Source organism: Balaenoptera borealis (assembly GCF_965194805.1).
Source record: "Balaenoptera borealis genome assembly, chromosome: 8".
Classification (NCBI taxonomy): Eukaryota; Metazoa; Chordata; class Mammalia; order Artiodactyla; family Balaenopteridae; genus Balaenoptera; species Balaenoptera borealis.
In genome coordinates, this window is record NC_138865.1 from 99121959 (window position 1) to 99149684 (window position 27726).

Consider the following 27726-nt stretch of genomic DNA (forward strand, 5'->3'; position numbering starts at 1 on the left):
CTTTCTCCTCTGACTTACTTCCCTTGGAATGATAGTCTCTAAGTCCATCCATGTTGCTGCAAAATGGCAAGATTTTTCTTTTTTTGCAGCTAATATTCCATTGTATGTATCAATATATACCACATCTTCTTTATCGGTTGAGATTTTGATATGGTGTCAAAATAAAAGAAAAAAAGGTGATGACTTATTAGAGGCACTTCAACAACTGAAGAAAACCTTAGTTATTAAGATTAAAGTCAAAACTAAAGAAAATGCCCCAAATATGTGATATGCCAACAAGTAACCATTGTCCCTATGGGCTCCAGGATTCTGGCAAGGCAGAATGGGCTATAGGTGTGTTAAAACCAAAACTGTCCAAATTTTCAGAAGCGCTTACTCTTTTTTTTTTAATTTTTAAAATTTATTTATTTATTTATTTATTTATTTTTGGCTGCTTTGGGTCTTCGTTGCTGCGCGTGGGCTTTTCTGTAGTTGCAGCGAGCAGGGGCTACTCTTCGTTGCGGTGCGTGGGCTTCTCATTGCGGTGGCTTCTCTCATTGCGGAGCACAGGCTCTAGGTGCACGGCCTTCAGTAGTTGTGGCACGTGGGCTCAGTAGTTGTGGCATGTGGGCTCAGTAGTTGTGGCTCGCAGGCTCTAGAGCGCAGGCTCAGTAGTTGTGGCGCACGGGCTTAGTTGCTCCGCGGCATGTGGGATCTTCCCGGACCAGGGCTTGAACCTGTGTCCCCTGCATTGGCAGGCGGATTCCTAACCACTGCGCCACCAGGGAAGCCCCAGAAGCGCTTACTCTTTACACTTAACTCTAATAATAGCAACACAGTCCACACCTGAAAACTCCTCCTGTGGTCTCACCATGTGAAATGCTTACAGGAGGACCCCTGAGACTTGCTTGTCCCTCCATCTAACCATGTCTACTTCCTTGTACTCAGATCCAGCCACTCATAAGATTACGCATTTTTTCTTGGGTTTCTTGGTATCCTCACCTTGCCACTCCTCAGGTTTGCTGGTTCTGACCTCAGATTGCCCCCGAGTCTGTGTCCTCCCCTCACCCCTCTTAAGATTGGCAGTCTGCACTTGGTTTGGTGCTTGACCTGGCTCCTGTGGGGCTGATGGGGGCACAGGCCTCTTTCGTTTTCATAAGGAAATTGAAAGACACATGGCACAGAAGCAAGACATATTCTAGAACATTTTTGCTTTGTAGCACAGGAAGTCCAAGCCCAGAAGTATTCTAAAAAGCATTGGTTGTTAGCATTTTATTTGGATGGGAGAATCCTGTGATTTGCACAATGTTGTATTTGATCTGGTCCATCTGTTCCTTTATACTGGAACTTTAATATTCATTCAAAAATCAGTATTATTTGAAAGACTACCCGGCACCCAAATATTTTTCCCAAGACCAGTCACAGTGTCTGAAATCCGAGCATCAGAGATTCATTTGATGAGGAAAGGAACTTTAAAATATTTTTTGTCCTTAAGTGCCCTCCATGGAAATAGGAATCTCTGTGGGAGGATTGTGAGGCTGGGAGAGGTTCTGAGGTTCTTGAGATCAATTTCACTTTTCAGATCCAGCCTCTCCCCTGGTCACTATTTTTGTTTTAACTTAAACACTTTCTAATGTTTTGGTGTTGGAGAGCTGTGGAAATGATGCTTATGAATATGGAAGATTAAAAGGGAGGAAGTTATTTGTGTTGTTGGAGACAAACACGCTTAGCTCAAGTTCTTCTTTGTAAGTTGCATAAGATGCTGGCACAGAGGGCTGTAGGTCAAGTTAAAGAGAATGCCAGGGGAAAAGTTATCTGTAACATTAACTGGAACCATGAGTCAAGGCAGGGAGCCTGGAGAACGGGGAGTAAGTCAAAGAGGCCTCAAGGACAACTTGGGAGGCAGAAATGCCATCCTAGGCAGAGGGTCTGACAGTTGGGACACATGGGCTTCTGGCTGCCGTCTTGTACGTCGGAGGTACATACAGTCCAAAGAGAGTGGGCTTCGAGCCAGTCATCTCCGTGCAAGGAGTGGAGGATGGGGGTGGGTGGGATATTCAAGGACTGCTGCCACCTCTGAGTTTGGTAAGAAGTATTCTTACTCCTCTCCTGTCACTTACCTGCATTAAGTGGCTTGTTCTGACTTGTCCTGAAACCCATAACTCCCTCAAGAAAACTTGTGTATGCCCTGACCTCTCCTCCTTCATAACAACCAACATCTTTCACAGAAGTCCAGAGGCCTCCCCTGCTGCCCATTGATTCCTAGATAGCCATGTAGCCAAGTGTGTGACTCTACAGGGAAACTGTGAAATATCCATGTGGTTTGTGAAATTCAAACTCATCGCAGCTGATCCCTTAAACCAGGGGTTGGAAAGGGCCAAATATGGCCCTCTGAGCCATAGGATTATTTAAAAATTTTTAGTAGTCATTCACCACTTTCTTGGGGGAGATTTTATACAAAAATAAAGATTTTGTGTTTGTTTGTTTCCCTTGAGAAAATTGAGAAGATGTAGACACACCAGACCTATATTCCTATATGGTGGTAGTTGGCTGGGGCTGAGTAGAGGGTACCACTTCCAGGTGGAGTATGGTCCCCACGGTTCCCTATTGTCTCTCTACCCGGCCCTCTTTACTCATTTAAAATACATGCCTACTCTTTTGTGAGCTGAGTTGAAAAACTCACCTGAAACTATCCTTGGCTAGTATCTTAGATAAGATGGCACAGAAGATAGAAAAGGAGTGGAGAGGGCTGTAAAAAAAAAAAGATTACCCTATTTCAAATGGTTAACTGAGACACTGACTCCCTGCAGGCCACAAATCTTAGCCTGACCCAGACTTGGACCTTCTCACTGACTCAGGTTCACTGCCCAGGTCGGCATTTCATTGGTGTCATACTCATTGGGCAAACATTGGAGATGTAAGTGGAAGCATTCTCTCTCACTCATTGGAAAGAGGCCAGGGTGTACTTCCATTTTTCCTAAACAGTCTGAGAGGTCCAGGACCAAGAATAGTAGGTCTGGGAAGCAAGAAGAGAAACTGCTCTGGTCCCATACTTTTCCTCAGCTTCTGCTCACCAAATCTGTGCCCCCAGGGACTGCTCACACCTCCAGCGTGGCTGGGAGAGAGACAGCCAGAAGAGCGTGGAGGTGCCACTGCACTTTCTCTTTCCTGAGGTTTGGATCTCAACCCAGCAGTACCCCCTGCTATTTTCATGGTGCAGTGTGTTTGTAGGAGTAGAGGGGAAAAAAGTGGATATGGAAGAATGTGGATTCTGGAAATCCGAGAAAGTAAAACAAGACTGTTACTTACCTTTTCTTTAAAAATAGGCTACGTTCGTGTTTGGCTTTTCAATGTGAAATCTGGGTGTAGCTGCCTTGAGTGGAGTGGAAGTAAATTTGTTGGGTTTGAGGAGGTCAAGAAACTATGATGAAAGGGTTTGCATAAGACATTCACATGATATGAGGATGATAACCGGCCTACAGAGGTTTGAGGCGTGTCAGTGAGTGTAACTGACAAAGGTGATGGGAGGGAAAGGTTGGTGCAGTTCACTTGGTTCAAAGGAGAACATTTAAAAACTATCTGCGAATGGAGATTTAACAGGGGACAAATGGCGACTGGTAGCTAGGAGGATGCCTGGACTAACTTACTGGTCTTTCTAATGATGGAAAGTTTGCTCCCTGAAAATCAAATGATTTCTTATTGGGAGTATCTTACCTAGTTCTTTAGATTAACATATAACCAAAAATACAACGTTTGAATAATCGGTTGTATCACTTATTTTTCCCCTGAGTCTTCTGATACTGTACTTTCACAGCAATCCAGATTGGCAGAGAATTAAATTCCGTTGGTTCCTCAGATATTACTTCTCTCCTGCCCTCTCTGCATAGCTCTCCTGGGAGCAGCTTAATGTGTTTCATAGGTCACACAACAAAGTACACGGTGGTCCCAGCCCAGAGGGAAATGAGGATCAGCCGCTCGTTTGTTGAGGTCAGAATCCCCTGGTGGCACCTCTAGGCTGCTCTTGAATGCTCTGTCTCAGTTGGTCTTATCTTTCAGTGAGTCATTCGAGCCGTGAGAATGAGGCTTGGTGCCTTTCTCTTACCCACACATTCTGTGTCCTGGCGTATTTCTTGACTCTCTTTCCTTTCCATGCCAACTATGGCTGCCCTAATTTAAGACCTTATCATCTCTTGTGTGAACTGTGGCAGCAGGCTTCTAACTAGCTGTCTATCCTAAACTAAGAGACCCTGAGTGTCTCCAGTTACAGTGCTCTGCTTGTGATTTGGAGGTAAGAAGGGACGTTGTGTTTGCCAACGTCATCCTGTCCCTTAGTTAAGCTTCTGCAGGCAAAGTCCTCTAGTGACCTTCTCCAGCCTCAACTTTTAACCACCTCCTTCAGGACCACAACTCCAGGGGGCACCATTATACCGCGTTGTATGTAAATGGGGCCTCTGGAGTGGAGTGATATTGTGGTCCTTCTCTTTGCCTCCTACTCCAGCAAATGCCAGAAATATGTAGACATCACCCTGCTGATTCCTGTTTCTTTGTCTTTGATTTTGCTGGTCCCTCTTTCTGGAACACCTTCTCACTACTTTTCCCTACCTCTTTGGACACACAGACACACCAAGATACGCACAAACTTGTGCACACATGCACACTTCTGGTTAAATGTTATTCATCCTTAAAGACATAGCCCAAGCATCAACTTCTCCAGCAAGATTTTCCGATTTCTCTACTACGCCTCACCTCTGTAATCACACTTAAAACATTGTATTTCAATTTTGATTATATATATGCCTTTCCTCCATGAAACTGTGAGCTCTTTAAGGGGCAGACACCATGTCTCATGCATCATGGTAGTCCCAGTTCCTACCACAGTATCTTTCCCCTAACCCTTGTTAACACTGCTCTCTGCAGGTCAGATTTCCCATCCTAAGGCTGACCCATTCCCAGGGTGACTGAGAGTGGGACTACCTCCTTCCTTCACTGGAAACCCTGCCCTACTTACAGGGATGGAATTTTGTCCTGTGGACCCCTGAAAGATACTAAACATAATATGTGGTCCCACACATATTCCCAAAGTCTAGGTTTATTGAGTATTGATATCATAGGGGAATCATCGAACTCTAGACCAAGTTGTACCACCTAGAGCATTATCTAGTTCCTTTACAAAACTTCTCCAGCATCAAAGGAAGAGAAGACAGATCTGTACACTTTCCTGCCTATCGTGTGTGTGTGTGTGTGTGCGTGTGTGTGTGTGTGTGTGTGTGTGTGTGAGTCATGTCTCTGATTCCTCAGATGGCAACATATATACACAAACAAACAATACTATACAGGCATAGGGCAGTCAATGCATACTTAGAGAAAGATGCATTTCTTTGGGAACCGTCAACTGTAAAGACTTGGATCTGACAAAAGATACATGCAAGAAAGTACAACTTCTTGAGGTCTTGCTTAAGAGGAATTTTCTCATTATTTTAATTCAACAAGTAGTTATTAAGAGCCTACTATGTGCTATAGGCACTGTTCTAGGGGACATATGAGTGAACAAAATGGAAAAATAAATCCCTATCCCCATAGGACTTACAGTCTAATGGGTACTTGATTGCATTTGCATCAGTAAATGTTCTCCTCACATTTTTCCTAGAGCAAAAGAACATTCTACTTCAAAGATAAATCCAGGTTTCCAGCTCTCAGAAGAGAGGGATGGTTTCCATCTTTCTAATGATCCTCCTCAAAGCATATTCCAAAAACACTTGAGGTCCATCTTAGGTAGTGCTACTTTTAATGTTGACATTTAATGTTTGTATCAGGAGATGAAAGTATTTAATGATGATATACGTAAGCCTACCTTTGAAGATACCACCAAGTAACCAATTAGCTTCTCCAGCTTTATTCAGCAAAGGAGAGCTGATAAGATTATACTAAATTTAGTATTAATAGCCTTATAGCAATCGAACCTCATCTAGCTCTTCTGGCTCTCAGCTTAAGCAGTGTGCAGTGTGTCTGGGTGACATTGGATTGGTTTCTCTCCCATGTGTGGTTAAGGGGCAGTTTTCCCTTGGCAAATTCCCCTTGATGAGTCCATGGTGGCACTGGGTTATCTCTGAGAGGTCATTGTTCATCTTCCATCATAGGTCAGACTTGGCAGTGGTGCGATAAGTTTTCTCGCTACATCTGTACACGCATAATCATGGGCTGTTCTGAACACATACGTCATCTTGTGGGTGGATGAGAGGATTCTAAAAACAAAAAACAAATAGGCCTTTTCAGTTTTTTGAGCTAAAAGAAAACAATAAATGTGTTTCAACAAGGAAGATGATCCCAGGTCAATCATAGAAGTTTGTGTTGGCTGTTGGACTAGGTAACCCCCAGAATCCCTCCCATCATCAATAGACTGTGATTGCAAGAATCATACATGACTCAGAAGTCAATGCTATCGGTGTCTTGTCGGAGCAGACTCATAAATATAGAGAGAAATCAATAGAAGACTATGAAAAAGAGAGATTACCTTTGCCCATGTTTAACCAAAGAAAAGAGCTCTTTGCGTGCCATCCTTCCTGTCCTGATCTGTGGGCTAATTTTACCCAGCATCAGTAGAATCACAAGAAGCTATTTGAAGTGCCATATTTTCAGAGAGAACTTATTAATGATGGAAGAAGAGTGAGACATGAAGGCCAATAGTGAGTCCATGATGTTAATTCCAGCTCTGTAAACCAAGTGGGGGGGTCTGCAGATCAATGCAGCTCTGTAAACTGTTCAATTATACCCGCCTCACACACATGAGCAGCTCCAGATGAACAAATACCCAGCTTCTGTGAGAGAGAGTTTTCTTTCCTACATCTCTCTAATAGTAACATTATTGACATGAAAGTAAAAGGGTAGAATGATCCTTGTTATAAAATGTAAAAAGTACGTAAAACTCCACAGGACATACTACTTCTAGGAGTACAGTTGAAATCCAGTAATGCCAAGCAAATTAAAAGACTGATGTTTTTATATTTTAATTATTAATCTAATGGTTTGCTTTGGGTTTGTGAATGTATTGGAATGGTACCTAGAACTTGACAAAGTGACTGTGCTTATTTTTATTTTCTTCCTCCCCAGATAGACTTAAAATGATAATAATATCTCCATTTATCCAACATTGACAAGGAAGGAAAGTGAACATGAGCACTGAGTATACTTTCCAAGTAACTAAAATTTCAGCCTAGGCGAGATATAAAATTAACAACCTAATATACATGGAAAAATTTGAAATTCCATTTAGTCTTTAACACAAATCGCTGAATATGATTATCCTATGATGGTCTCAGGAGCTACTGTGGTGTGTAGGGTTGCTTGTCCTACACTGAAGGATTCCAAACTGACATTTTTGTTATTTTTTGTTTTGTTGTCTTGTGCCCATTTTCACACTTTTCTTCCTCACTTTTAGCTGAAGTAAAAAGTTACTTTGCCTGAAGTAACACTTTTTCCTGTTTCTCTCCAACCTTCTAATTGTGTGTTTTTATTTCTAGTAAACCAGAAAACCATTTAACCAAATATGCTCAGAATTATATCTAAAGTAGTCATATTAAGAGTTTGTTTTGAATTAGGAAACACTGAGGTCCCAGTGTAGGTTATGGACACCCTACTCTCTATCCCTCACACACTCCCCAACTCATAATTCTGCCTATAATCTCAGGCAGATTTCTAAAGCCCACCATGATCCCCAGTTTAAAAATTCCTGTTCTAAAGTTTATGAATTATACCTATATAAAAATCCTGGTAGATACTGTCTCAGAGCTGGTCATTCTGTTTGTAGACCAGGAGGCTGAAGACTTTGGTTCTGTTAAGTTATTGACTTCCAAGTCAGTTAATATGTATTTGGTGTGTTGACAGTACCTGGTGAGCTGAGCTTAAATGAATAAACTCTTAGAGAATGTGTATCAATGGATCCACCTAGCCATACCCTGCTACTTTGAAGCTGTACTATATATATTATATATATATATGCATATATATGTAAAATTTCTAATGAATAAATAAATATATTATCTAGTGTAACATTCTCATTTAATCAATGAGAATAAACAAATTGATCATCTAAGTACCTGTATCTGTATTGGTTTCACCTCTTCAAAGGAATACTATGAAGATACGTAAAGATGGCTGTTAAAATATTGGAGATTTCAGGGGAAAGTTACAATGTAATGATGATGATGATGAGATAACTTAGCTACTGTTTACTGAGAATCTACTGAAGTACCAGGCACTGTGTTAGGCAATGTATACATATTGAATCTAACTTTCAAACTAACCTTTAAAGATAAGTATTATTGTCCTCATTTTATAGGTAAAGAAACCTGAGACTAAAGTTAAGTAATAGGTTCAAAATCACAAAGCTAGTGAATGACCAAGCTGGAACTTTAATCAGTCTGTTTGACTCTAAAGCCTGTTATTTTTTCCCTAAAATTAAACATAGCAAATGATGTATTTGTAACTCTTAACAAAGTCTAAGCCAGCCCTATAAAATATATTAAATCTTGTTTTTCTAGTGCATTTTAAAATTGTAATAGTCAATCTACTAACTTCAAAGAACTTAGATGCACCTACAATTCAATTTAACCTTTATCTTAAAGTTAAGAGATGCCCATTGAAAGGTTTTAGGCAAGGGGATTATATGATTAGATTTGTGTTCTTGGAAGATTGCTCTGGCTGTTCAGTTGAATGGGTTGGAACAAGATGTGACTGGAGGCCAGGAGGCCAGGAAGCCAGGAGGGAGGCTTTTTTATCCACAGCATGAGGATAGGGAGAAATGAATGGCTCTGTGGCTATTCAGGAGGTAGCCTGGATCAATCTTGCTGGCTGACGGGGTACGGCAAGTCAGGACAGTTAAGAATCAAAGACAATGCCCAGGTTTCTGTGAGGACACTTCCCTCTCTGTTGTTAGGATAGGTAGGCAGGGTATTAGGAGGAGATTTACAGGTGAAAATGATGAGTGAATTTCAGACATATTAGGTTTGAGGTGTTTGTGAAGATGTTACAGTGGCCTTTGGATATTCAGTTTTGAAATTTGAGAGTGATGTGGACTAGAGATTTAGTTTTGGAAGTGAGCACCATGTCAGTGGGTAAATAAAGCCACAGCAGTAGATGAAATTGCACAGGGAGGGTAGGCACAGTGAGAAGTGCAGCGAGTTGAGGACAGACCCAGCAGAACACCGACATTTAAGAGACATGTAGCAGATAAAGGGGTAGCTAGAGTCGAGGCAGTGTGGTGTCATAGAAGAAGTGCTTCAAAACAGGAGTGACCCTAGTATTGACCCAAAAGAAATGAAAACATATGTTCACACAAAGACCTGTACACAAATGTATATAGCAGTTCTGTTAGTATTTGACACAAAGTGGAAACAATGTAAATATACATCAACTGGTGAATGGATAAATAAATTGTGCCTCTGTACAGTGGAATACAATTCAGCAATGAAAAGGAACTGCCTATACACACAACAATATGGAGGACTCTCAAAAGTGTTTGCAAAGTGAGAGAAGCCAAACACAAAAGGCTACATACAGTTTGATTCTATTTATATGACATTCTGGAAAAAGCAACACCATGGGGACAAAAATCAAGTCAGTGGTTGCCAGGGGCTAGAGATGAGAGGAGGGGATTGCTATCAGGAGACTCAAAGGAACTGCTTGGGGTGATGGTAATGTTCTGTATTGTGACTACGGTGGTGGTTACACGACTGTATAATGTATCTGAACTCACAGACCTGTACACCTGGAAAGGATGAATTCTACTGTATGTAACTTCTGCCTCAGTAAACCGAACTTAAAGTAAAAAATACAAAAAGGAGTGGTCAAAATGTCAAATGCTGGTCATAAGTCACACAGGAAGAGGACTGAGAGATGCCCATTGCATTCAGCATTGGTGACTCTATGGGGAGCAGGGTCAGTGGTACGCGGGAGGCAGAAGCTAGAATGCTAAGGATCAAGGAGTATGACAAATATTGCTGGTTGTCCCCCAGTATCCATTTCCCCTTCTTTCATGGGAATGGAGCCCCTGACTTTTGGCTATGCTATGCTTCTGACTATGTGGACTGAAGACTGCTTTGCCCAGGCTCCCTGGAAACTGAATATGGTCACGTGAATTAATTCTGGCCAAAGAGATGTAAGTGAAAGTGTCCTGAGGCAGCTTCTGGGAGCCTTCCTTAAAAGGCAGCTGGTATGCTTCCTTTGCCTCTTCTGCTTTGCTTCTTCCACCTTTGTGCTGGTTGGGATGCAGACACGGTGGCTGGAGCCTAAGCAACTAACTTGGATCATGAAATGACTTTAGGAAGGGACACCACAAATAAAAGAGCAACATTTTGGAGGAGTCTGGGTCTCTTAGCTCTTTGAGAGCTGCTAAGCAGGTCCAGGACTCTGAACTTACAAGAGGTAGAAAGACAAACCTGTTTCCTGGTTAAGCCTCTTGATTACTCACAGCTGAACTTAATTATATATGCTACAGGGAGTAAATAGGAGGTAAGGGTGTAGAGATGGTGAGTATGGGCAATCCTTTAAAGAGGCTTGACTATGAAGGGGAAGAGTAAAGATAGGATGGTAGCTGCAGAGGGACATGGGCTGAGGGAGAGTTCTCTGATCTCCAAATTCACACTGGATTCTCTGAATGGAAACCTGGAGAAGATCTATAATCTCTTTCCACAAAATATCTCTGTGAATCTTCACTGGGTTTGACTCTGTGGCTCACTTTCCAGAGGGAAAGGAAGGGAGTGAATCTACCCAGAACGCTTTGCGCTGGTTTCCTTTCAGTCCCTTGAGTGTGTAGAGCTCTTCCCCATCTAGAGCCACCAGAGAAGCTGATGGCTGGTTGGAATGCCCTTTCCCCTGTGGCTTGCATGTCTTAGCCATTCCCCCTCTCAGGCCAGTCCCTTCAGGGGGGCTTTCCTGAACACCTTTCCTTAGCTGGTCCACTTCCCTTTGATTCTCCATCAGAGTATTTTTTTAACTGCTATAATAAAATATAATTATATTATATTTACCCAGAATGTACAATTTAATGCTTTATAGTAAATTCAAGAGTTGTGTAATCATCACAAATTAATTTAAAAACATTCATCACAGCATTTTACTACTTAATTTTTATAGCAATATTGTCAGCCTGTGATGATGTTTATTTTTTTCTTGCTCTGTGCTTTGTCCTTCTGCATTAGCCTGTGGGCTCCACCAAGACAGGGACCGTGATGGCTATGCTTAGGGTTGCATCCGCAGCACGTAGCAGATACCTACTCACAGACGGGCCGGGCAGTAAGACACAATGAAAGCCTGAAGCTTGTCTCATCTACTCGTCACTGCAGCAGGTGCAGGGCCCCTGGATGGGGAGCCAGGTTCCCGCTCGGGAAACCGTTAGGAGTAGAGGATTCTCAGAAGGGGTGTAGGGAGGGAATATATGTCCCAGGGAGGCTTATAACCGTGGGGGTGGGGCCGTGGTAATTTGGGAAACCATATTCAGTATGTCTTGTTTTCAAAGAACCAATTAGGGAAAGTAACGCTGGGCAGTATCTCTCTGGCAGGCGGGAATACGCAGAACGTGGAGTGATAAGAAGGGCGTGGGGTAGCCAAAGTGATGGAACACCGCATTAACGCGCCGCAGCGCAGCTGGAGGTTTACCTTGGGAAACTCAGATGGATGCCCACTTAGCTGGCTCAGCTGCATTTCCGAACCTGTGCCCAGCCTGTTGGGGGCAGTACTTGCTATTTGCAGAGGCCAGATGCTTCTTCCTCTTGCAACTTCCGAGCTGCAACCTTGCCAATGACTCAATCGTTTTCCTGCGCCCTGTGGGCTGTGCCACCCGCCGCAGCCGCGCACCTCCCCCTCCCACCGGTCCCCGGCGTCTCAGGGCCGCGCAGCCCGGCCCAGGGGAGCCGCCAGCGCACCTGGCGCCTCGGGCGCCGGGGCCCTGCGCGCTGGTGGCCACATCGCCCGGCGCGCAGCTGCCAGCGCGCTCCCTCCCCAAACACTTAAGTGGAGTGGCTTGTCTAGTGCCCAGCGAACAACATTATCCAATTGCTTCCCGTTTTATTCGCAGGCTGGGAGCTGAGAGAGCCTGAGCTTTCACTTTCAACCCTCAAGGGGAGGAGGGGGTTCGGGCGGGGAGGGGAGACGCTCCCGGCTCCACCTCGCGCGCCGCGCGAGCAGAGCGCCCGGCTCCGGCAGAGGCGAGCAGCGCCGTAGAGCCCCGCAGCAGCGCGCCCGGCCGCCCGGAGCCCCGCGATGGAGTGAGTATCCTGCGCAGCGCGCGCTGTTCGCTGCCTTCCCCTCCGTATGTTGCTATGGCGACCGAGGCAGCAGGCTGACACCGGCTCCGGTCCCGGATGAGTGTTTAATTTCAGTCCGGTGTGTACGTCTGGCGTTTCCATAGCAGCAGCCGCGGTGGCAGGAGCCAAGGGGTAGGAGCCCCGGGATGCGTGGTTTTGGCCGCTGCCCCTTGGCCAGCAGGGCCTCTGGAGGGGACGATGTTGCTAAGGAGAGAGGCACGTTCTAGGCTTCCCCATCTCTGCCCTAAGCTTCCGCTACTCAGGGAGTTGGCCGCAATAGCCATTACTTCCGATTCCTAACCATGTCAGCGCTATTGGACTGCAGTTAAAAAAAAAAAAAAAAAAAAGGAGTGGGGGGGGGTGTCACTGCGGATCAGAAGCAAATGTGGCTGGGTGTGAAGCGTGTAATGGAAGGATGATGAGTTAGTGGGTAATATGAGCCAGAGCTGCAATGCCCTGGCTACTAGAAACCATGAGGACCTCCAAATAATTGATTTGTTCCTGGGGTAATTGAGAAAAGAGACAGAACCCTAGGACTGGCAGCCGGGGGTTGAATTACAACGTCTGGCACGATGGGCACCGCATGGGAGGGGTGGAGGAGAGGGCATGAAGGCAAGAGGGGCGTTAACCAGAAAAGACACAATAAAGGGCTCCCGTGCAGGTTCGGACTGGGGTTCCTCTCTCCTCTGCCTTTGCATCCCTGCGTTGCTTTTTGGTCACTCTGCCAGGTTGCTGCCGCAGCAGAGCCACTCTGACAGGCGACAGGCTCCAATAAGGGGTCATTTTGGGAGCCAGCTATTAGATATCTGCTCACTTGGTCAGCTTCTCCTCCTCCTTTCTCTTCCCACGGATACTCCCTGACACTGACGCTGTATGAAATCATATTTCAGCCTGGAGATAATGTCCTGTTTTCAGGTATCAGGACTTTCATGCCAACCCCATAAACCCTAGATGCAGCTTTTATTCCCTCCCCCATATCTGATTGTGTAGATGCAATTTAATCCTCCCCAACAAGACTACTAAAGCAGAAGTGAGAGATGGTGTGGCATTTTAGCATTGAGAAGCTGTAGATTTCAACCTCTGCCTTGGCTGGTCCTAGTGCTATTGATTTCCTACACCAGTAATTTGATGTCTCTGAGCCTCAGTTTCCCTATTTATACAATGGAGATAAAGATGTTCCTTACTCATTTTTAAATGTTGAGAGGATCAGATAATATTTCTATCTCTTCTAAAGAGATTTGTAAATTGTAAGGTATGTACAAATTTAAGGCGCTAATGATTAAGGTTCCAGAGTCAGATTGCTAGGTTTGAGTCCTTCTACACTTTGCTACATGACGTCAGTCTGTCTGGGCCTCATTTCTGGAAACAGAAATAGTAATAATAACAACTCTTTCATGTGATTTTTGTGAAGATTAAACCCGTTGATACATACAAGGTTTTTGGAACAGAACCTAGCACAAACTAAACTCAATAACTAGCATCAATTGTCTGTAAATAGTATCTATTATCTATTATTATTACTATGGTCTCCAGCATTTCCCATTGACATTTTATGGGGTCTCAGGTTGGCAGCAAGCTATTTTTTTTTTTCAGACAATTGGTACAGAAACTCAATAACCCAAGGGCAACTGAGAGTAGCACAATTCTTAAGATACCATTGTAGATGCAGAGACTCAACCAGAAGACACAGCAGGCTTGAGGAATACATAGCAGAAGCTGGCCAACTTGCCTCTGGCCCACTCCATTCCCATTCCTCATTGCCATTTTGATGCGGAAACTGTCTAAGAGATTGAATGTAGGTCTGGTCATCCCACTGTGTAAGGTTAAAGGGTACCCTGGTTGTTTGCTGGGGCAGTAATTTTCATCTTTACGATCTCACATTAATATTAATACTCTAATGTATAACCTATCTGCCAGACTTGAGTGTGAGAGTTCCATAATTGTGTAACAGTGTATAGTATTTGTACGTTTACTTCCTCAGACCTTCCCTCCCTTTCCTCTCCGTCCCCTGCTAAGCTTTTATTTCAGGTGTGCCAGTCTCCCACCTGGAACTCCTTGTGAACAAAGGCCTTTCCCATCACACCCTTCTGCTCCCTCCACAGGATCCCAGTTGGTGCCTCAGCCGGCCGCCTCCTCCTCTAACGACCTGGCCCTGGCTTTCCCGTTCCCGTGTGACATTCCAAAGCCCTCCTCACCTTCCATTTAACCTCCTGAATTTCCAACTGTCTATCTATTCTCTGTCCCACTCCCTTTGCTTCATTAATATAGTTAGCTTTTTAACTCTTTATATCCCCTTTCAGAATAGCACCTTTTTCTATCCTACCTTGAAATTTCCCATATGCCGCATCCTGTTCTTCCCCTCAATCTAAACCCTCCCCAAATCTCATCCTAGATAGGACAGTCCTTAACTGTGAGTGGGATAGGGACTCAATTCTCCTTACTTACTGTGTCCAACTTATGTTTATGAAAAAATTAAAAGGGGGAATAAAATTCACTTCTTTTATTTTTTCATGTAACCAACAAGTATTTGTGGAGGTTAGCACTGGTCAACACAGCAGTCATGATTCTCATCACCTGGAGTTCATAGTCTAATGAAGGGATAGATGTAAAACCAGTAAACACAAGTGAATCTATAAATACATAGTGCAATAAATGCCATGGAAGGAAAAAACACAGAGAAAATGACAGAAAAGCGATATAGGTTAGATTAAGGGGTCAGCAAAGCCCCGCTGAGGAACTGAGTTCTAACGTGACATCTGAAGGATGAGTAGGAGTTGGCTAGGTAAGAGGTAGAGGGAAGAAGCACTCTGGGCTGAGAATGCAGCATGTGCTAAAGCCCTGAGGCAGGAGAGATCTCGGCAAGTTGGAAGAACTGGAGGAAGGGAGGTGTGGCTGGAGTTTTGGCAGTGAGGGGATGGTGGTGGTTCAGAGATGGCTAAATGCAAGGAGCCACCAAAGAGCTTTCTGCACCTTTCCTTCTGAAGGTATTTAAAATGAATGTGTCGTAGCCAAGCGTGAGATTATCAATTTAAAAAGCCAGACTATCGTGTGCCAATATCTGATCATTTTGAATAAGCCAAGGTCACTAATTTAAAATGACACTGAGTTAAAAAAAAACACAGTCATTTATTCCTGAGAATGTTTGGTTTTAATAAAACAAGAGCATCTTAGTTAAAATGAGAAAAAAAATCTAGATCACAAGCCAAGAGGGTCCTAGGTGATTGTAGTTGGCTACCCTCCTTGTTGGGTTGAGTGAGAGCATATGTTTGTGAGCATGAACTGTAGTACATGCAGTTACTAATTTGATACCACACCTAAAGGCTTTGCCAGACATTTCTCTAGAACAGGCTGGGAGCCAAAAAGCAAAGAGAACATGGCATGGGAACTCTTTAAATTGTAGAGTGTGTCCAATTTAGACTTGATTGATTCCTTAATTCTGACAGCTGAGGAAATGAGAGAACATCACTTAGCCTTCCATTTACCATTTGTTGCAGTTATATTGTGAGTTTTACATTTTCAAAGTTTTCAACATTTGCAGTTTTGAACTGTAAACATAATTCTCACAGTTGATTCAGTCGAGTGCCCTTTAGGTACTAGGCACTGTTCTAAGCACTGAGATTACAGCAGTGAACAAATCTGAAACAGGTCCTGTCCTCACAGAGCTTCTATTTAATAGTGGAGAACATATTTTATATATATATGTTAATGTCAGGAAGTAATAAATGTTAAGAATAAAAGTAAAACCCAGTAGGACACTGGAGGGTGATGAGGGAGGGTTACTTTTTTTTTAAATTGAAGTATAGTTGATTTACACTGTTGTGTTAATTGCTGCTGTACAGCAAAGTGACTCAGTTATACACACATATATATATATTCTTTTAAATATTCTTTTCCATTATGTTTTATCACAGGACACTGAGTATAGTTCCTTGTGCTATACAGCAGGACCTTGTTGTTTATCCATTCTGTATATAATAGTTTGCATTTGCTAACCCCAAACTCCCAATCCATCCCTTCCCACCCCCAAGGGAGGGTTACTTTTGATAGAGCAGTCAGGAAACACGTTTCTGAGTTGGTGAATTTGAGAGTTTGAATAGAGACTTGAACAATGAGAGGGTGACCCATTGCAGAAGAAGAGCAGTTGCAAAGGTCCTGAGGCAGGACTATGCTCTGTGGGCTTAGTTTTCATCTTGGATCTAAATGGAGTCCAGGTCACCACCAGCCCTTTCACCAATGGCCTCCTCTTTCCTGAGCATTTTGTGTTGATTTAGTGTTCAGTTTGAAGGCTTTGTTTTCAACTGGGGCCCAAGGATGTTATATTCTGAATGCCTTTCTGTTGCTTTTATGAACAAACAAATTGAATGTGTATAAAATTATAGACTCATGTCCCCCATTCCCCCATAATTCTGTAAGACATTGTTCCATTGTGTTCCAGCCTTGACTGTTGCTCTGGTCTGAAGCTAGCCTGATTAATTCCTCTGGCAATTTTTTTTTGCCTTGATGCTGATAGAATTATTTTTAAACATCAAAGTTTAGCAACTTTTTTGTGATATTTCTCACTGTAAGTCATTGTGTCAGTTTTTCCTGGAAAATGGTATGTTCTTTTGAACTTAAGATTCATATTTTCCTTTATTCTTTATAAAGGTATTTTCTTCCTGGCCTTCAATTAAGAATTTTAGGGCTTCCCTCGTGGCGCAGTGGTTGAGAATCTGCCTGCTAATGCAGGGGACACGGGTTCGAGCCCTGGTCTGGGAAGATCCCACATGCCGCGGCACAACTAGGCCCGTGAGCCACAATTACTGAGCCTGCGCATCTGGAGCCTGTGCTCCGCAACAAGAGAGGCCGCGATAATGAGAGGCCCACGCACCGCGATGAAGAGTGGCCCCCGCTCGCCGCAACTAGAGAAAGCCCTCGCACAGAAACGAAGACCCAACACAGCCATAAATAAATAAATAAAATTAAAAAAAAAGAAAAAAGAGAAAAAGAATTTTTTTTTTTGTTATCTGCTACAGGTATATCTATTACTCCCCCACCATAACTATTTTGAATTGCTTTCATTTTTTCCTGACTTTTCCATGAGCTCTTGTTACATTTTAAAATCTATCCCCTAGGTAACTGTTTCTTAGCAGTATTTGTTTAGTCCTTACTCATTCTAATGTAGCTTTCACTTCTGTAATGGTTTTGTTGTTATTTGTTTTTGTTGAAAACAAATCTTCAATTTATTTTCTGACTCTGCCAGTTCACTTTGCACTGATTTTTTAAAGGGTTTATAGTTTCCTTAATTTCTTTGAACGTGTGGAGAAGAGTTTATCTGAAAATTTCATCGATTTCTTGTGTCATTTTTCTGAAATATATTTATCTGCCTTTTGTTTGTAAATCTCTTCTCTCCTTTTTAAAAATAATAGTTAAGTATATAGAATCCGTGCATGTTGACAACTTTGCATTTATTATTCATTTCCAAATGGAGGTAATTCTACGCAAAACTGCTATTTGCCCAAGAGTAAGTGACAAGGATAAGGGCAGTGTTTGGGGAAGACAGTGACTTTAGATTAGATATTTTGTCTCATAAAAATTTCTTACAACTCTACAATGTCTTCTGCTCTAAAAATACCTCGTAATGAGTGAGCAGATCACTCGGACAGGTCAGACATCCCAGCTCACTTTGTGTGTGTGTGTGTGTATGTGTGTGTGTGTGTGTTTGGGTGGGGAGACAGACAGCTACTTGGTGCTTATTTATCACTACATGGTTGACTCTGTTTAGCATCCCAAACAAAGGGGAGGGGGCAATTCATCTGCAAAGGTAATTGTTATTCTCTTCTCTTTCCTACATCTCTTGCCTCCAGACTAGTTATCTATGTTTAGTTTTCAAGTTTTCAAGCTTTCATAGATAATGAAGATAGAAGGCTCCGTGTCACTTCCTGCACCACTCTGGTGTGGAACCAGCCCCTCCACACAGACGTTCCCCATGTCCCCTATGTCACTTGCCCATGCCACGCCCCACCATTCCAACCCTGGGCCTCTCTGAACTTTCTCCTTACGTATAGAGAAATTTGAAAACCTACTGAGATGTGTAGAGGTATAGATCACCTTTTAGGGTTGTCCATTGATTTAATAAAACTTATACTCTTTTTGGCAGATAATTCTTATAGTCTGTGATTTGAGAATCTTAGCTCTTTGCTGGTTTCATAGTAGATCAATCTTTCTTTCCAATTTTTCATTCTTTTAGTTCATTTCAGCAGGTTTCAGGGAGATAGAAAACTTTCCTTTACCGTATCTTTGAGTGAATGAATCAATGAATCTTGTGCTTCTATGAAAATAATGTTAGGAACTACCAAGTGTCATTGTTATTGGAAAATTCGTTGTTATACATATCTTTTTTCAATCAATTCTTAGGAATGTGTATGGCAAAATAAGTTCATGAATAAGATTATAAGTTCTTCGCAGTGGAAGAGTTTTGGAAAGGGTATGCATAGTGGACGGTCTCTGTCTCACCCATCAAATCTGCTTTCCCCTTCCCCCACTGCTCTCTCTGTGCCCTAGGAGGCTGGCCCCTGTGTCTGTATCAACTAGGCTGTCTTGCCCTTTGGCTTTCTGTTGGGTTGGATCAAGGGGAGGCGCCAGCAGGAGACCCAAGGGTGGAAAGAAAGTGAGGTCAGAACATTTATTGTATCACCTCCTTTCTTGCAGGGGAGTGGGTTGGCAGTGGCTGCGTTCGTTCCTTCTGTGAAGGCCACAGCCCCTGCCTGCAGCCTTGTCCCACAGCTATAGCTCTAGTTCTCTCCCAGTGCTGAGAATCACCGCCCCTCTACCCCGCCCCCTGCCTTTGCTCCTTCAGGACAAGGTGTGTCAGTGGCTGGCCTCCCCACTTTGTTAGCCTCTGGTGCTTCACCATCCCCTTTGGTTTTTCTTCACTCTGACCATGTCTTTGTAAAGCAGTCCCTTTATTAAGCTCTCCTCAGTTATCCAGTTTGAGTGTGCCGTCTATTTTCAGCTGGGATTCTAACTCACAAAGGATAGAAGTGTTTGAAGTCTGACAAAAACACACTTCACATTACCGGTACGGAAACTGACAACTTTTCTTTGTCTACATATTCAGGTTATTGGAGCTCAAGGCTCCAAAATATGAAATAAACGTTGACAATTGTTATGAACTTAACAAAGGAGAAGCTTCAGTTCGACAAGGAACCAAAGTGTTGGTTCGCTTCACATTGAAAATGTTGTTTTTCTTATTACTTATAATAAAAGTTCCCCATATTTGACTGCTCAGAGGAAGAACAATCTCAGTTATGGAGAGGCTTAATTAGAATTTTGTTGTATTTAAAGAAATGAAATTTTATTTCTTCTCATTAGAGGAAGGAACTTTACTAGTCAAAGTTCTGTTTTTGTGCATAGAACTTCATAGTATTTGACCTACTGTTTAAACATAAGTGATAATTTAACTAATCAATAGTGTATAAGTGAATGCTTCCTAAATTCTGCCAAATCAATAAAATCTGTCCCATCTTGCTTGTTCTTCTTCTTCACAGATAGCACAAGAGCGTAAAATATAGGCTAATCAAAAGATATATTTTACAAGTTCTGAATGAATGGGCTCTAAATTAAAGATATTATACTCCATCTATTTTTATAAGTATTTCATACTTAGAAAGTAAGTTGTTTAGACTGCTTATCTTACTTTCAGTACCACCATTTCTCTGTCAATTATGTTCATTTATTCATTCGTTCAACTCATAATTATTAAGTACCTACTGTGTGCTAGGTATTGTTCTAGGTCCCTGTGATACAAATATGAATATGTCATAGTTCCTGCCTTCACGGAGGCCACAATCTATGAGGAACAAGTAATTATGAGAAAGTGTGCTAAGTGTTATGCTAGGGGAAGGTTCAATGAGATACTGTCTGAAGCACATAGCAAGGGGACAAGAGTCTAAATGAATCTAAGGAATTCAGAGATCCTACATGGGGCCAAAATCCAAGCCTGATTCTTAGCTCCTGAAATTAATTTAGCATAAAAACACTTTGTTTTTTAATGTCTGGGCTAGTCATCTTACAACTGCTTAAGTCACTTTCTAAAAAAATTAGCCAGGCCAATTCCAATATTAAAACTAGATTGAATAATTGATAGTCTTCAAATATTTTTGTTTGCACTGCTGAGCCTATGGCTGAGGTGCCCTCCAGGACCATTCATGCTACAGAATCGTGGTAAACGCCTGCCCCCTTGAGGAATCAGAAACTCTTGTTTTTCAGATGACCGTGGGAGGAGGGTTAACTAAGGAAGCAAAGCAAAACAAAACAAAGAAGAAGAAGCAAACAAATTGAAACAAACAAACAGGCAAAACACATGAAGATTTGCCAAGCACTGCCAAACCTTTTTGGATACTTGACTTGTTTTAGCCACCTTTGTTGAAATCATGTCCAAAGCCTCCAACTTTTGAAAAGCATTAAGATCTGCTAAAGTGTGGCTATGAGACATACAGGGAAGTACTAAAGAAGTTGGTCTAGAAAGAATTTGAAAGTTCTCTATCCTTCCAGTGCTTTCCTTGTCTTCCAAGACAGAGGTATCCAGTTATTTAAAGTTGATGACACCAACAATAAAGGCTTATTTCCTCAGAGACTCACACTGTGATGTGCAATGAATCCCCTGGGAATAGCATTAAAAGGCAAATCCTGATTCTGTGGATCTGGGGTGGGATTGGAGAGTCTATATTCCCAACAAGCTTTCTAGGAGATGATAATGATGCTGCTGGTCTGGAGACCACACTTTGAGTAGCAGTGTTCACAACACAGAAACACAGCGCAGGGCTGTGTATAATGCAAGAAGTGAGGGTCTCGTCCTTTTACACTTCCTCCCTCCAGACAACCCTCCTTGTAGGGGATTGCTCCCATGAACCAGAGTTCAGCAATCTGTGCAACAGGCCAATCTACAGAGCACAAACCAGGCTCTTCATTTTAGTTGGCGTAACTTGGCAGTTCCATGTAGATAAAGTCTTTATTTTTTGGACAGTCAGGGCAGGATAGGGGGTTGTGAAAAAAAGTGTCTAGGAAGTAAATAAACGTAATCTTTTTTTTAAAATACGAATTTGAAAAGTTTTGGGGTCATAAATAATTTAAAATCTAAAAATATTTTTCTTTGGCCATTTCCTTAATATTTAAAAAATAACTAGTGAATCTAATTACCTTAAGTATCTGCAAATCAGTAAAATCTTGGTGTAAATGTCAAGTTATGATTCTATAAATATGATAGCCATGTTAATATGAATATGAAATGTTCAAACCAAGAAGCTTGTGGTATTATGTTTTCTGAACAAGATCAACAAACTTAGGGATCCTTACTTTTGAAAGCCAGGGAAGAGTGATATATTTCATAAAGAATAATTTAAACATGTTATTTAAGTTGGGTTTTCATTTATGTGAGATGAGAATTATCCCCAAAACTCTTTCCTTGTTATGGGAGCTAAATATTCTAAGGACAGTACATATTTGAGAATTAAACTGTGCAGAATAAAGTTTAGTTATGGATTCTTGATTGCTTAATAAAATGATGACTCTCCAAACCTAATTACATTTGCGTGAATTAAAGCACAGTTCTTAATGGCTCTCTATTTGTCTTCCCCCAGCCCGTGTCAGCTGCACAATGTGCCTTCCTGTTAGTTTCACTCCAGGTCTTGAAATTAGAAGTGTTTGTTGTGTTATGTTGATGTGCATGTGGCTTCAGTGCAAGAAAAGTAGGAGTGTTATGCTCTGGAAAAACAAAGATTAGGAGTGTGTGTGCCTCTGTGTGTGTGTGTGTGTGTGTAACTCTCTTTTTAAGGCCTCCTTCTAAAATGTGTATCTGTGTCTTATTTTGATACATTCCCTTTTCCCCCATCCATCCTTACCTTGGGAATGATAAAAGGATTGCTAAGACCAAAACCCTCAGGCTGATGGAAAAGCTTTGGCCCTTGTCATCCACTGCCCAAATCTGCCTGCATCAGGAGACTGGTCATCCTTGGGGGTATAGGCTGGCATCTTGCGCTCCACAGGCACAGAGGTAGGGGCTGGATGCCTGTGCACATCCTGGGCTCTGGCAGGGGTGGGGAGGTTAGAGGAGAAAGTGTGGGAGAGGGATTGGGGAGGGACTCAGACAATCTGTGATGTAGAAACATGTAGGGCGAAATCTACAGGGGAACCTCCGTGCCTGTTGGTTTCTTCAGTAAGGAAAGCTGCTTGGGTCATCTGCAGTGCAGGTCACTGGGAACTGCGGTCACTCCCACTGCCTGGTAGCCCCTGCTTTTCTTCCTTGTTCCTGTCTCTGTACATCTCAGCTTGGGCTGAAAACCAAATGGGTCCTTCACGTAGTGCCCTGAACGGGTGGGGAAATTGGTAGTTCGTTGTGATATCTCTTTCCCAGTGAGGGGGACTCTGTCTAGCTGGGAAGTTCCCTTGGTGCTGAGCGGTGCAAGCCTGGGGAAGAGGACAATGCAGACAAAATGAAGCTGCTCTTTCTTCCCTTTTGTTTGGTTATTTTTGTTCCACTGTGTTACTGAAGTTTCTTAAGTAGACTCCTGAGCTCTCCCAGAGCTATTTGTGTTCATAGATAGCTAATTGTTGATCTTTGTTGGGAGACAGAGGCTCAGGTCTTCCATGCTTCTATCTTGGTGACGTCACCCCGGAACCAAATGGAGCTCTATTCTATTTCCAAAGCACACACCTGCCTCTCATCATGTCTAAAGCTGTATCCCTAGACCCTGACATTCTAGGTGGTACTAAGATGCAGGTACCATGTAAGCATCAATAGCTAGGGGCCTGTGTTGATATTCTCAAAGCTCAGGTTGTCACTGCTTTTGATTCATAGAATAAAAGATCTGTAGGGTGGATAAGCATAAACCAGAGATCAGAGGTAATATCATTACCTAATGTCTGCCTATACTGGAGTGGAAGCTTAGGCTTGCAATTGATGAAGAAAACTCACCTACACTTAGTTGATAAGCTTATGAATAGGTCTACATTTGGAGTCCTTTCCACCATTAAATATTAGTTATTAATGTTTCATAGATGCCCTTTATCAAAATCAGGATGTTATTTTCTTTCTCTAGGGTGCTGACAGTGTTTTTGTTGTTGTTGTTATTGTTGTTTTTTAATGAACAGCTGTTACATTTGTCAAATACTTTTTTCTACATCTAATGAGACAATCATATGGCTTCCCTTTGCTAGTATTTTGTTGAGGTTTTTGCACCTATATTCATGAAGGATATTGCTTGTAATTTTCTTTTCTTTTTTTTTTACAATGGAATTCTTATTTGTTTAAAAAAATATTTATTTATTTATTTATTTATTTGGCTGCACCAGTCTTAGTTGCGGCATGAGGGATCTTTAGTTGCTGCATGCAGGATCTAGTTCCCTGACCAGGGATCGAACCCAGGCCCCCTACGTTAGTCCCTAATTTTCTTTTCTTGTAATGCCCTTGTCAGGTTTTGGTGTCAGTGTTATGTTGACATCATAAAACTAGCAGGGCAGGGTGTCTTCCTCCTCTATTTTCTGGAAGAATTCATGAAGTAGTAGTACTATTTCTTCCTTAAATGTTTGGTAGAATTCACTGGTGGAAGTTTCTGGGCTGAATTTTTCTTGATTGGAAGGCTTTAAATTACAAATTCCATTTCTTTTTTCTTTTTCTTTTTTAATGAAGTTCTATTCTTTTTTAAAATTTTATTTATTTATTTTTTTTGATTTTTGGGTGTGTTTGGCTTTCATTGTTGCACATGGGCTTTCTCTAGTTGTGGTGAGCAAGGTCTACTCTTCGTTGCGGTGCGCGGGCTTCTCCTTGCAGTGGCTTCTCTTGTTGTGGAGCACGGGCTCTAGGCGCATGGGCTTCAGTAGTTGTGGCATGCAGGCTCAGTAGTTGTGGCTCGTGGGCTCTAGAGCGCAGGCTCAGTAGTTATGGTGCATGGGCTTAGTTGCTCTGTGGCATGTGGGACCTTCCCGGACCAGGGCTCGAACCTGTGTACCCTACATTGGCAGGCAGATTCTTAACCACTGTGCCACCAGGGAAGTCCCACAAATTCCATTTCTTTGATAAATAAAGGACAATTCATATTTTATATTTCTTTTTGTGTTATTTTCAGCAAGTTGCATTTTCCAAGGAATTTGTCCATATCATCTAAGTCATTAAATCTATAGACATAAAGTCTTTCATAATATTCTCTTATGAACTTTTTTAGTACAATATATCCTTGTAGCTTATTTATTTTATGTATAATAGTTTGTATCTCTTAATTCCCTACTGCTGTCATGCCCCTCCCCCTTCCCTCTCCCTACTTGTTTGTGCTCTACATCTGTGTCTGTTTCTTTTTTGTTATAGTCACTAATTTATTTTATTTTTTAGATTCCACTTATAAGTCATATCATATAGTATTTGTCTTTCTCTGCCTGACTTATTTCACTTAACATAATACCCTCCAAGTCCATCCATGTTGTTGCATATGGCAAAATTTCATTCTTTTTTATGGCTCTCATTATCTTTTTAATGTGCCTAGGAATTTGTAGTGATGTTGCTGATATCATTTGTGTTTTCTCTCTTTTTTCTTGATTAGAAAAAAAAAAAGAAAAAACTATCAATTTTGATAATTTTTTCAAAGTATCAACTTTTGGTTTATTGTGTTCTATATTGTTTGCTTTCCATTTCATTGATTTCCATTCCTTTCTTTTTAATTTCTTTTATGCTATGTGTTTTGAGTTTATTTTGTTCTCTTTCCAACATATTAAAATGAAAACTCCTTTTCTAATATAAATATTTTAAGTTAAAAATTTCCTCATAAACAGCTCCTTGCCACAAATTTGGACTTGCTGTATTTTCACTATCATTTAGTTTGAAATATTTTCTAATTACTCTGTGATTCCCTTTTTAACTCATGAGATACCATCTAGCGTCATTTTCCTTCAGCCTGAAGAAATTCCTCTAGCAGGTTTTAATGTAATGTGTTTACACTGGTAACAAATTCTCCTGCATTTTTATTTTAACTTCATTTTTAAAGAACATTTTTGCTGGATATAGAATTCTAGGTTGACAGGGTTTTTTTTTTTTCTCTTCAGTACTTTAAAGATTTCCTTGTGTTGTCTCTTACTTGCAATATTTCTGTCAAGTCAGTCGTCATTTTTATCTTTGTTACCCTATATGTAATGTCATTTTTACTATGGTTGCTTTTAGGATTTTCTTTGGTTTTCAGTAGTTTGGTGATAGCATGCCTAGATGTAATTTTCTTGTGATAGTTCCTATTTGGAGTTATGGAGAGTTCTCAGCATGTAGTTTTTCAAATACTTTCCCAAACGCATTCTCTATTTCCTTTTGGAACAACAGTTATTCGCATAGTAGAGTGCTTGATGCTATCCCGTAAGTCATTGAGACTCTGCTTATGTGTTTGCCCTTTTTAAATTTAAATAATTTTTTTATTTAAAAATGGGTTTAGATTTGTATAAAAGTTTTAAAGATAGTTTAGAATTCATATATTCCCTCACCTAGTTTCTTATGTTGTTAACATCTTATATTACTAGTGTACATTTGTCACAACTAAAGAACAAACATTGGGATATTATTAATATCTATACTCCACACTTGATAAAGATTTCACTAGTTTTCACCTAATATCCCCTCTCTGTTCCAAGATCCCACCTAGGATACCACATTACGGTTAGTCATCATGTCTCCTTACCCTCCTCCAGTCTGTGACAGTTTCTCAGACTCTCTATGTTTTTTTTATCACCATGACAGTTTCAAGGGGTACTAGTCATGTATTTTATAGAATTTACCTCAGTTTAGGTTTGTCTCATGTTTTTCTCATGGTTAGAGTGGGATTATGGCTTTTTGGAGGAAGACTACAGAGGTGAAGTGCCAGTCTCATCACATCATCTCAGGCGTACGAACAATCAACATGACTCATCAGTGATGATGTTAACCTTGGTCACCTGGCCGAGGTAGTGTTTGCCAAGTTTCTTCTTTGTAAATTTACTTTTCTACCTTTTCCAAGGTGTAGGGAGTTAAGCTCCACCTCCTTGAGGGAGGGGTATCTGGATAATTTATTTGGAATTCTTCTGTAGGGAGGCTTATCCTTTCCCCACCATTTATTTATTTACTCAATCATTTATACATACCAGCATGGATATTTATTTCATACTTTAGGTTATTATCCAATGCTATGTTATTATTTTGTTCAAATTTTTCTGTTTTCGTTATTGGGATCTTTCTTAGGTTGACTATGATATGCCTAAATATAGTTTTCTTGATATTTCTTCTGAAGAGTTTGGGACTCCCAGCATATATACTTTTCCTACCCCATTCTTTATCCTCTTCTTCTAGGACCCCAATTATTCATATTTTAGAGTGCTTGGTATTGTCCCGTAAGTCACTGAGGCAATGATCATGGTTTTCTAAATCTTTTTCTTTGTATCTTGCTTTCATTTTGATAATTTCTCTTGATCCACCTTCACATTCAGTGTTTTTTCCCTGCATTGTCCAATTTGCTGTTAATCACATCTAGTGAATTTTTAAATTTCAGATATCTTCTTTTTCAGTTCCAGGATTTGTTTTTGGTTCTTTGTTAATTTCCATATCTCTGTGAATTTTCTTATCTTTTCACCTGTTATACCCACATTTTCCTGTAGCTCCTTTGACAGATTTACCATAGTTATTCTAAAGTCCCTATCTTCTAATTCCAGTATCTGGGTCTTCTGTGGGCCTGTTTCAGTTGACTATTTTTTTCTTCATGACTCCAGTTCACATTGTCTTCACTTTCATGGTGCTTACAGAAGTTATTGAAATGATGATGGAGAACGCCCACATTACATGGTATCTGCCTAGCACCTCCTAAGGCAATTTGCTCTACAAAATTTCTTACTAAAGTATCCAGAAGATACTAAAAAGATAAAAAATTTCAACACCCCAAATTGAGACAAATGACCTATTGTCACCCTCTGGAAAGAATTTCCACTAATTATGAAGCCAATGGAAATGGGAAGAGGACAGCATTCAGTGTTCTACCTATGCTTTGCCTCTGGAAAGGGAGTAGCCTCACATGCCCAAAACAAGGTCGAGAGAGTTTTTCCCTCTCCCTCACTCTCTGCCTGATTGACTGTACAGTCTGAAAATCAGGCAGCTTTACCTCTGTTCATTTCAAGGCATATATTCAATGACTTCTGTGCCAGGAAAACGGGGAAGGAAACAGAGAGGAATTAGTGTTCGTCCACTGTAATCTTGGAGTGTGGCTAATGAGAAACGTACTGCAAGACATGGAAGAGATAATTGGGTGAATGTTGGTATCCTCATTAGATAGGGAATGCAGGAGGCAAGAGCAGCTTTAGACAACAGATGATAAGCTCAGTTTTATACTTGCTGAGTTTGAGGCGCCTGTGTTTTATTAAGATCATTAAGATGTGAGGTACTTTTAGATTTAATTATAATCATTAAGAGTTTTCAAAT

General features: G+C 41.4%; 1 protein-coding gene across 2 annotated transcripts in view; it reads left to right on the plus strand.

The window, feature by feature from the left end:
* The window catches only part of PALM2AKAP2 (PALM2 and AKAP2 fusion), a 508788-nt gene that overhangs the window by 15073 nt on the left and 465989 nt on the right, over window positions 1–27726 (plus strand). The window contains exon 1 of one of the 2 annotated variants that reach the window (XM_082403764.1): window positions 12101–12239. The exons of the other annotated variant lie outside the window; for it this stretch is intronic. Coding sequence (XP_082259890.1) covers window positions 12235–12239 — 5 coding nt within the window. The 5' untranslated portion in view covers window positions 12101–12234. Of the gene's footprint in view, window positions 1–12100; window positions 12240–27726 lie in introns of those variants that run through there. 2 annotated transcript variants of the gene reach the window in all.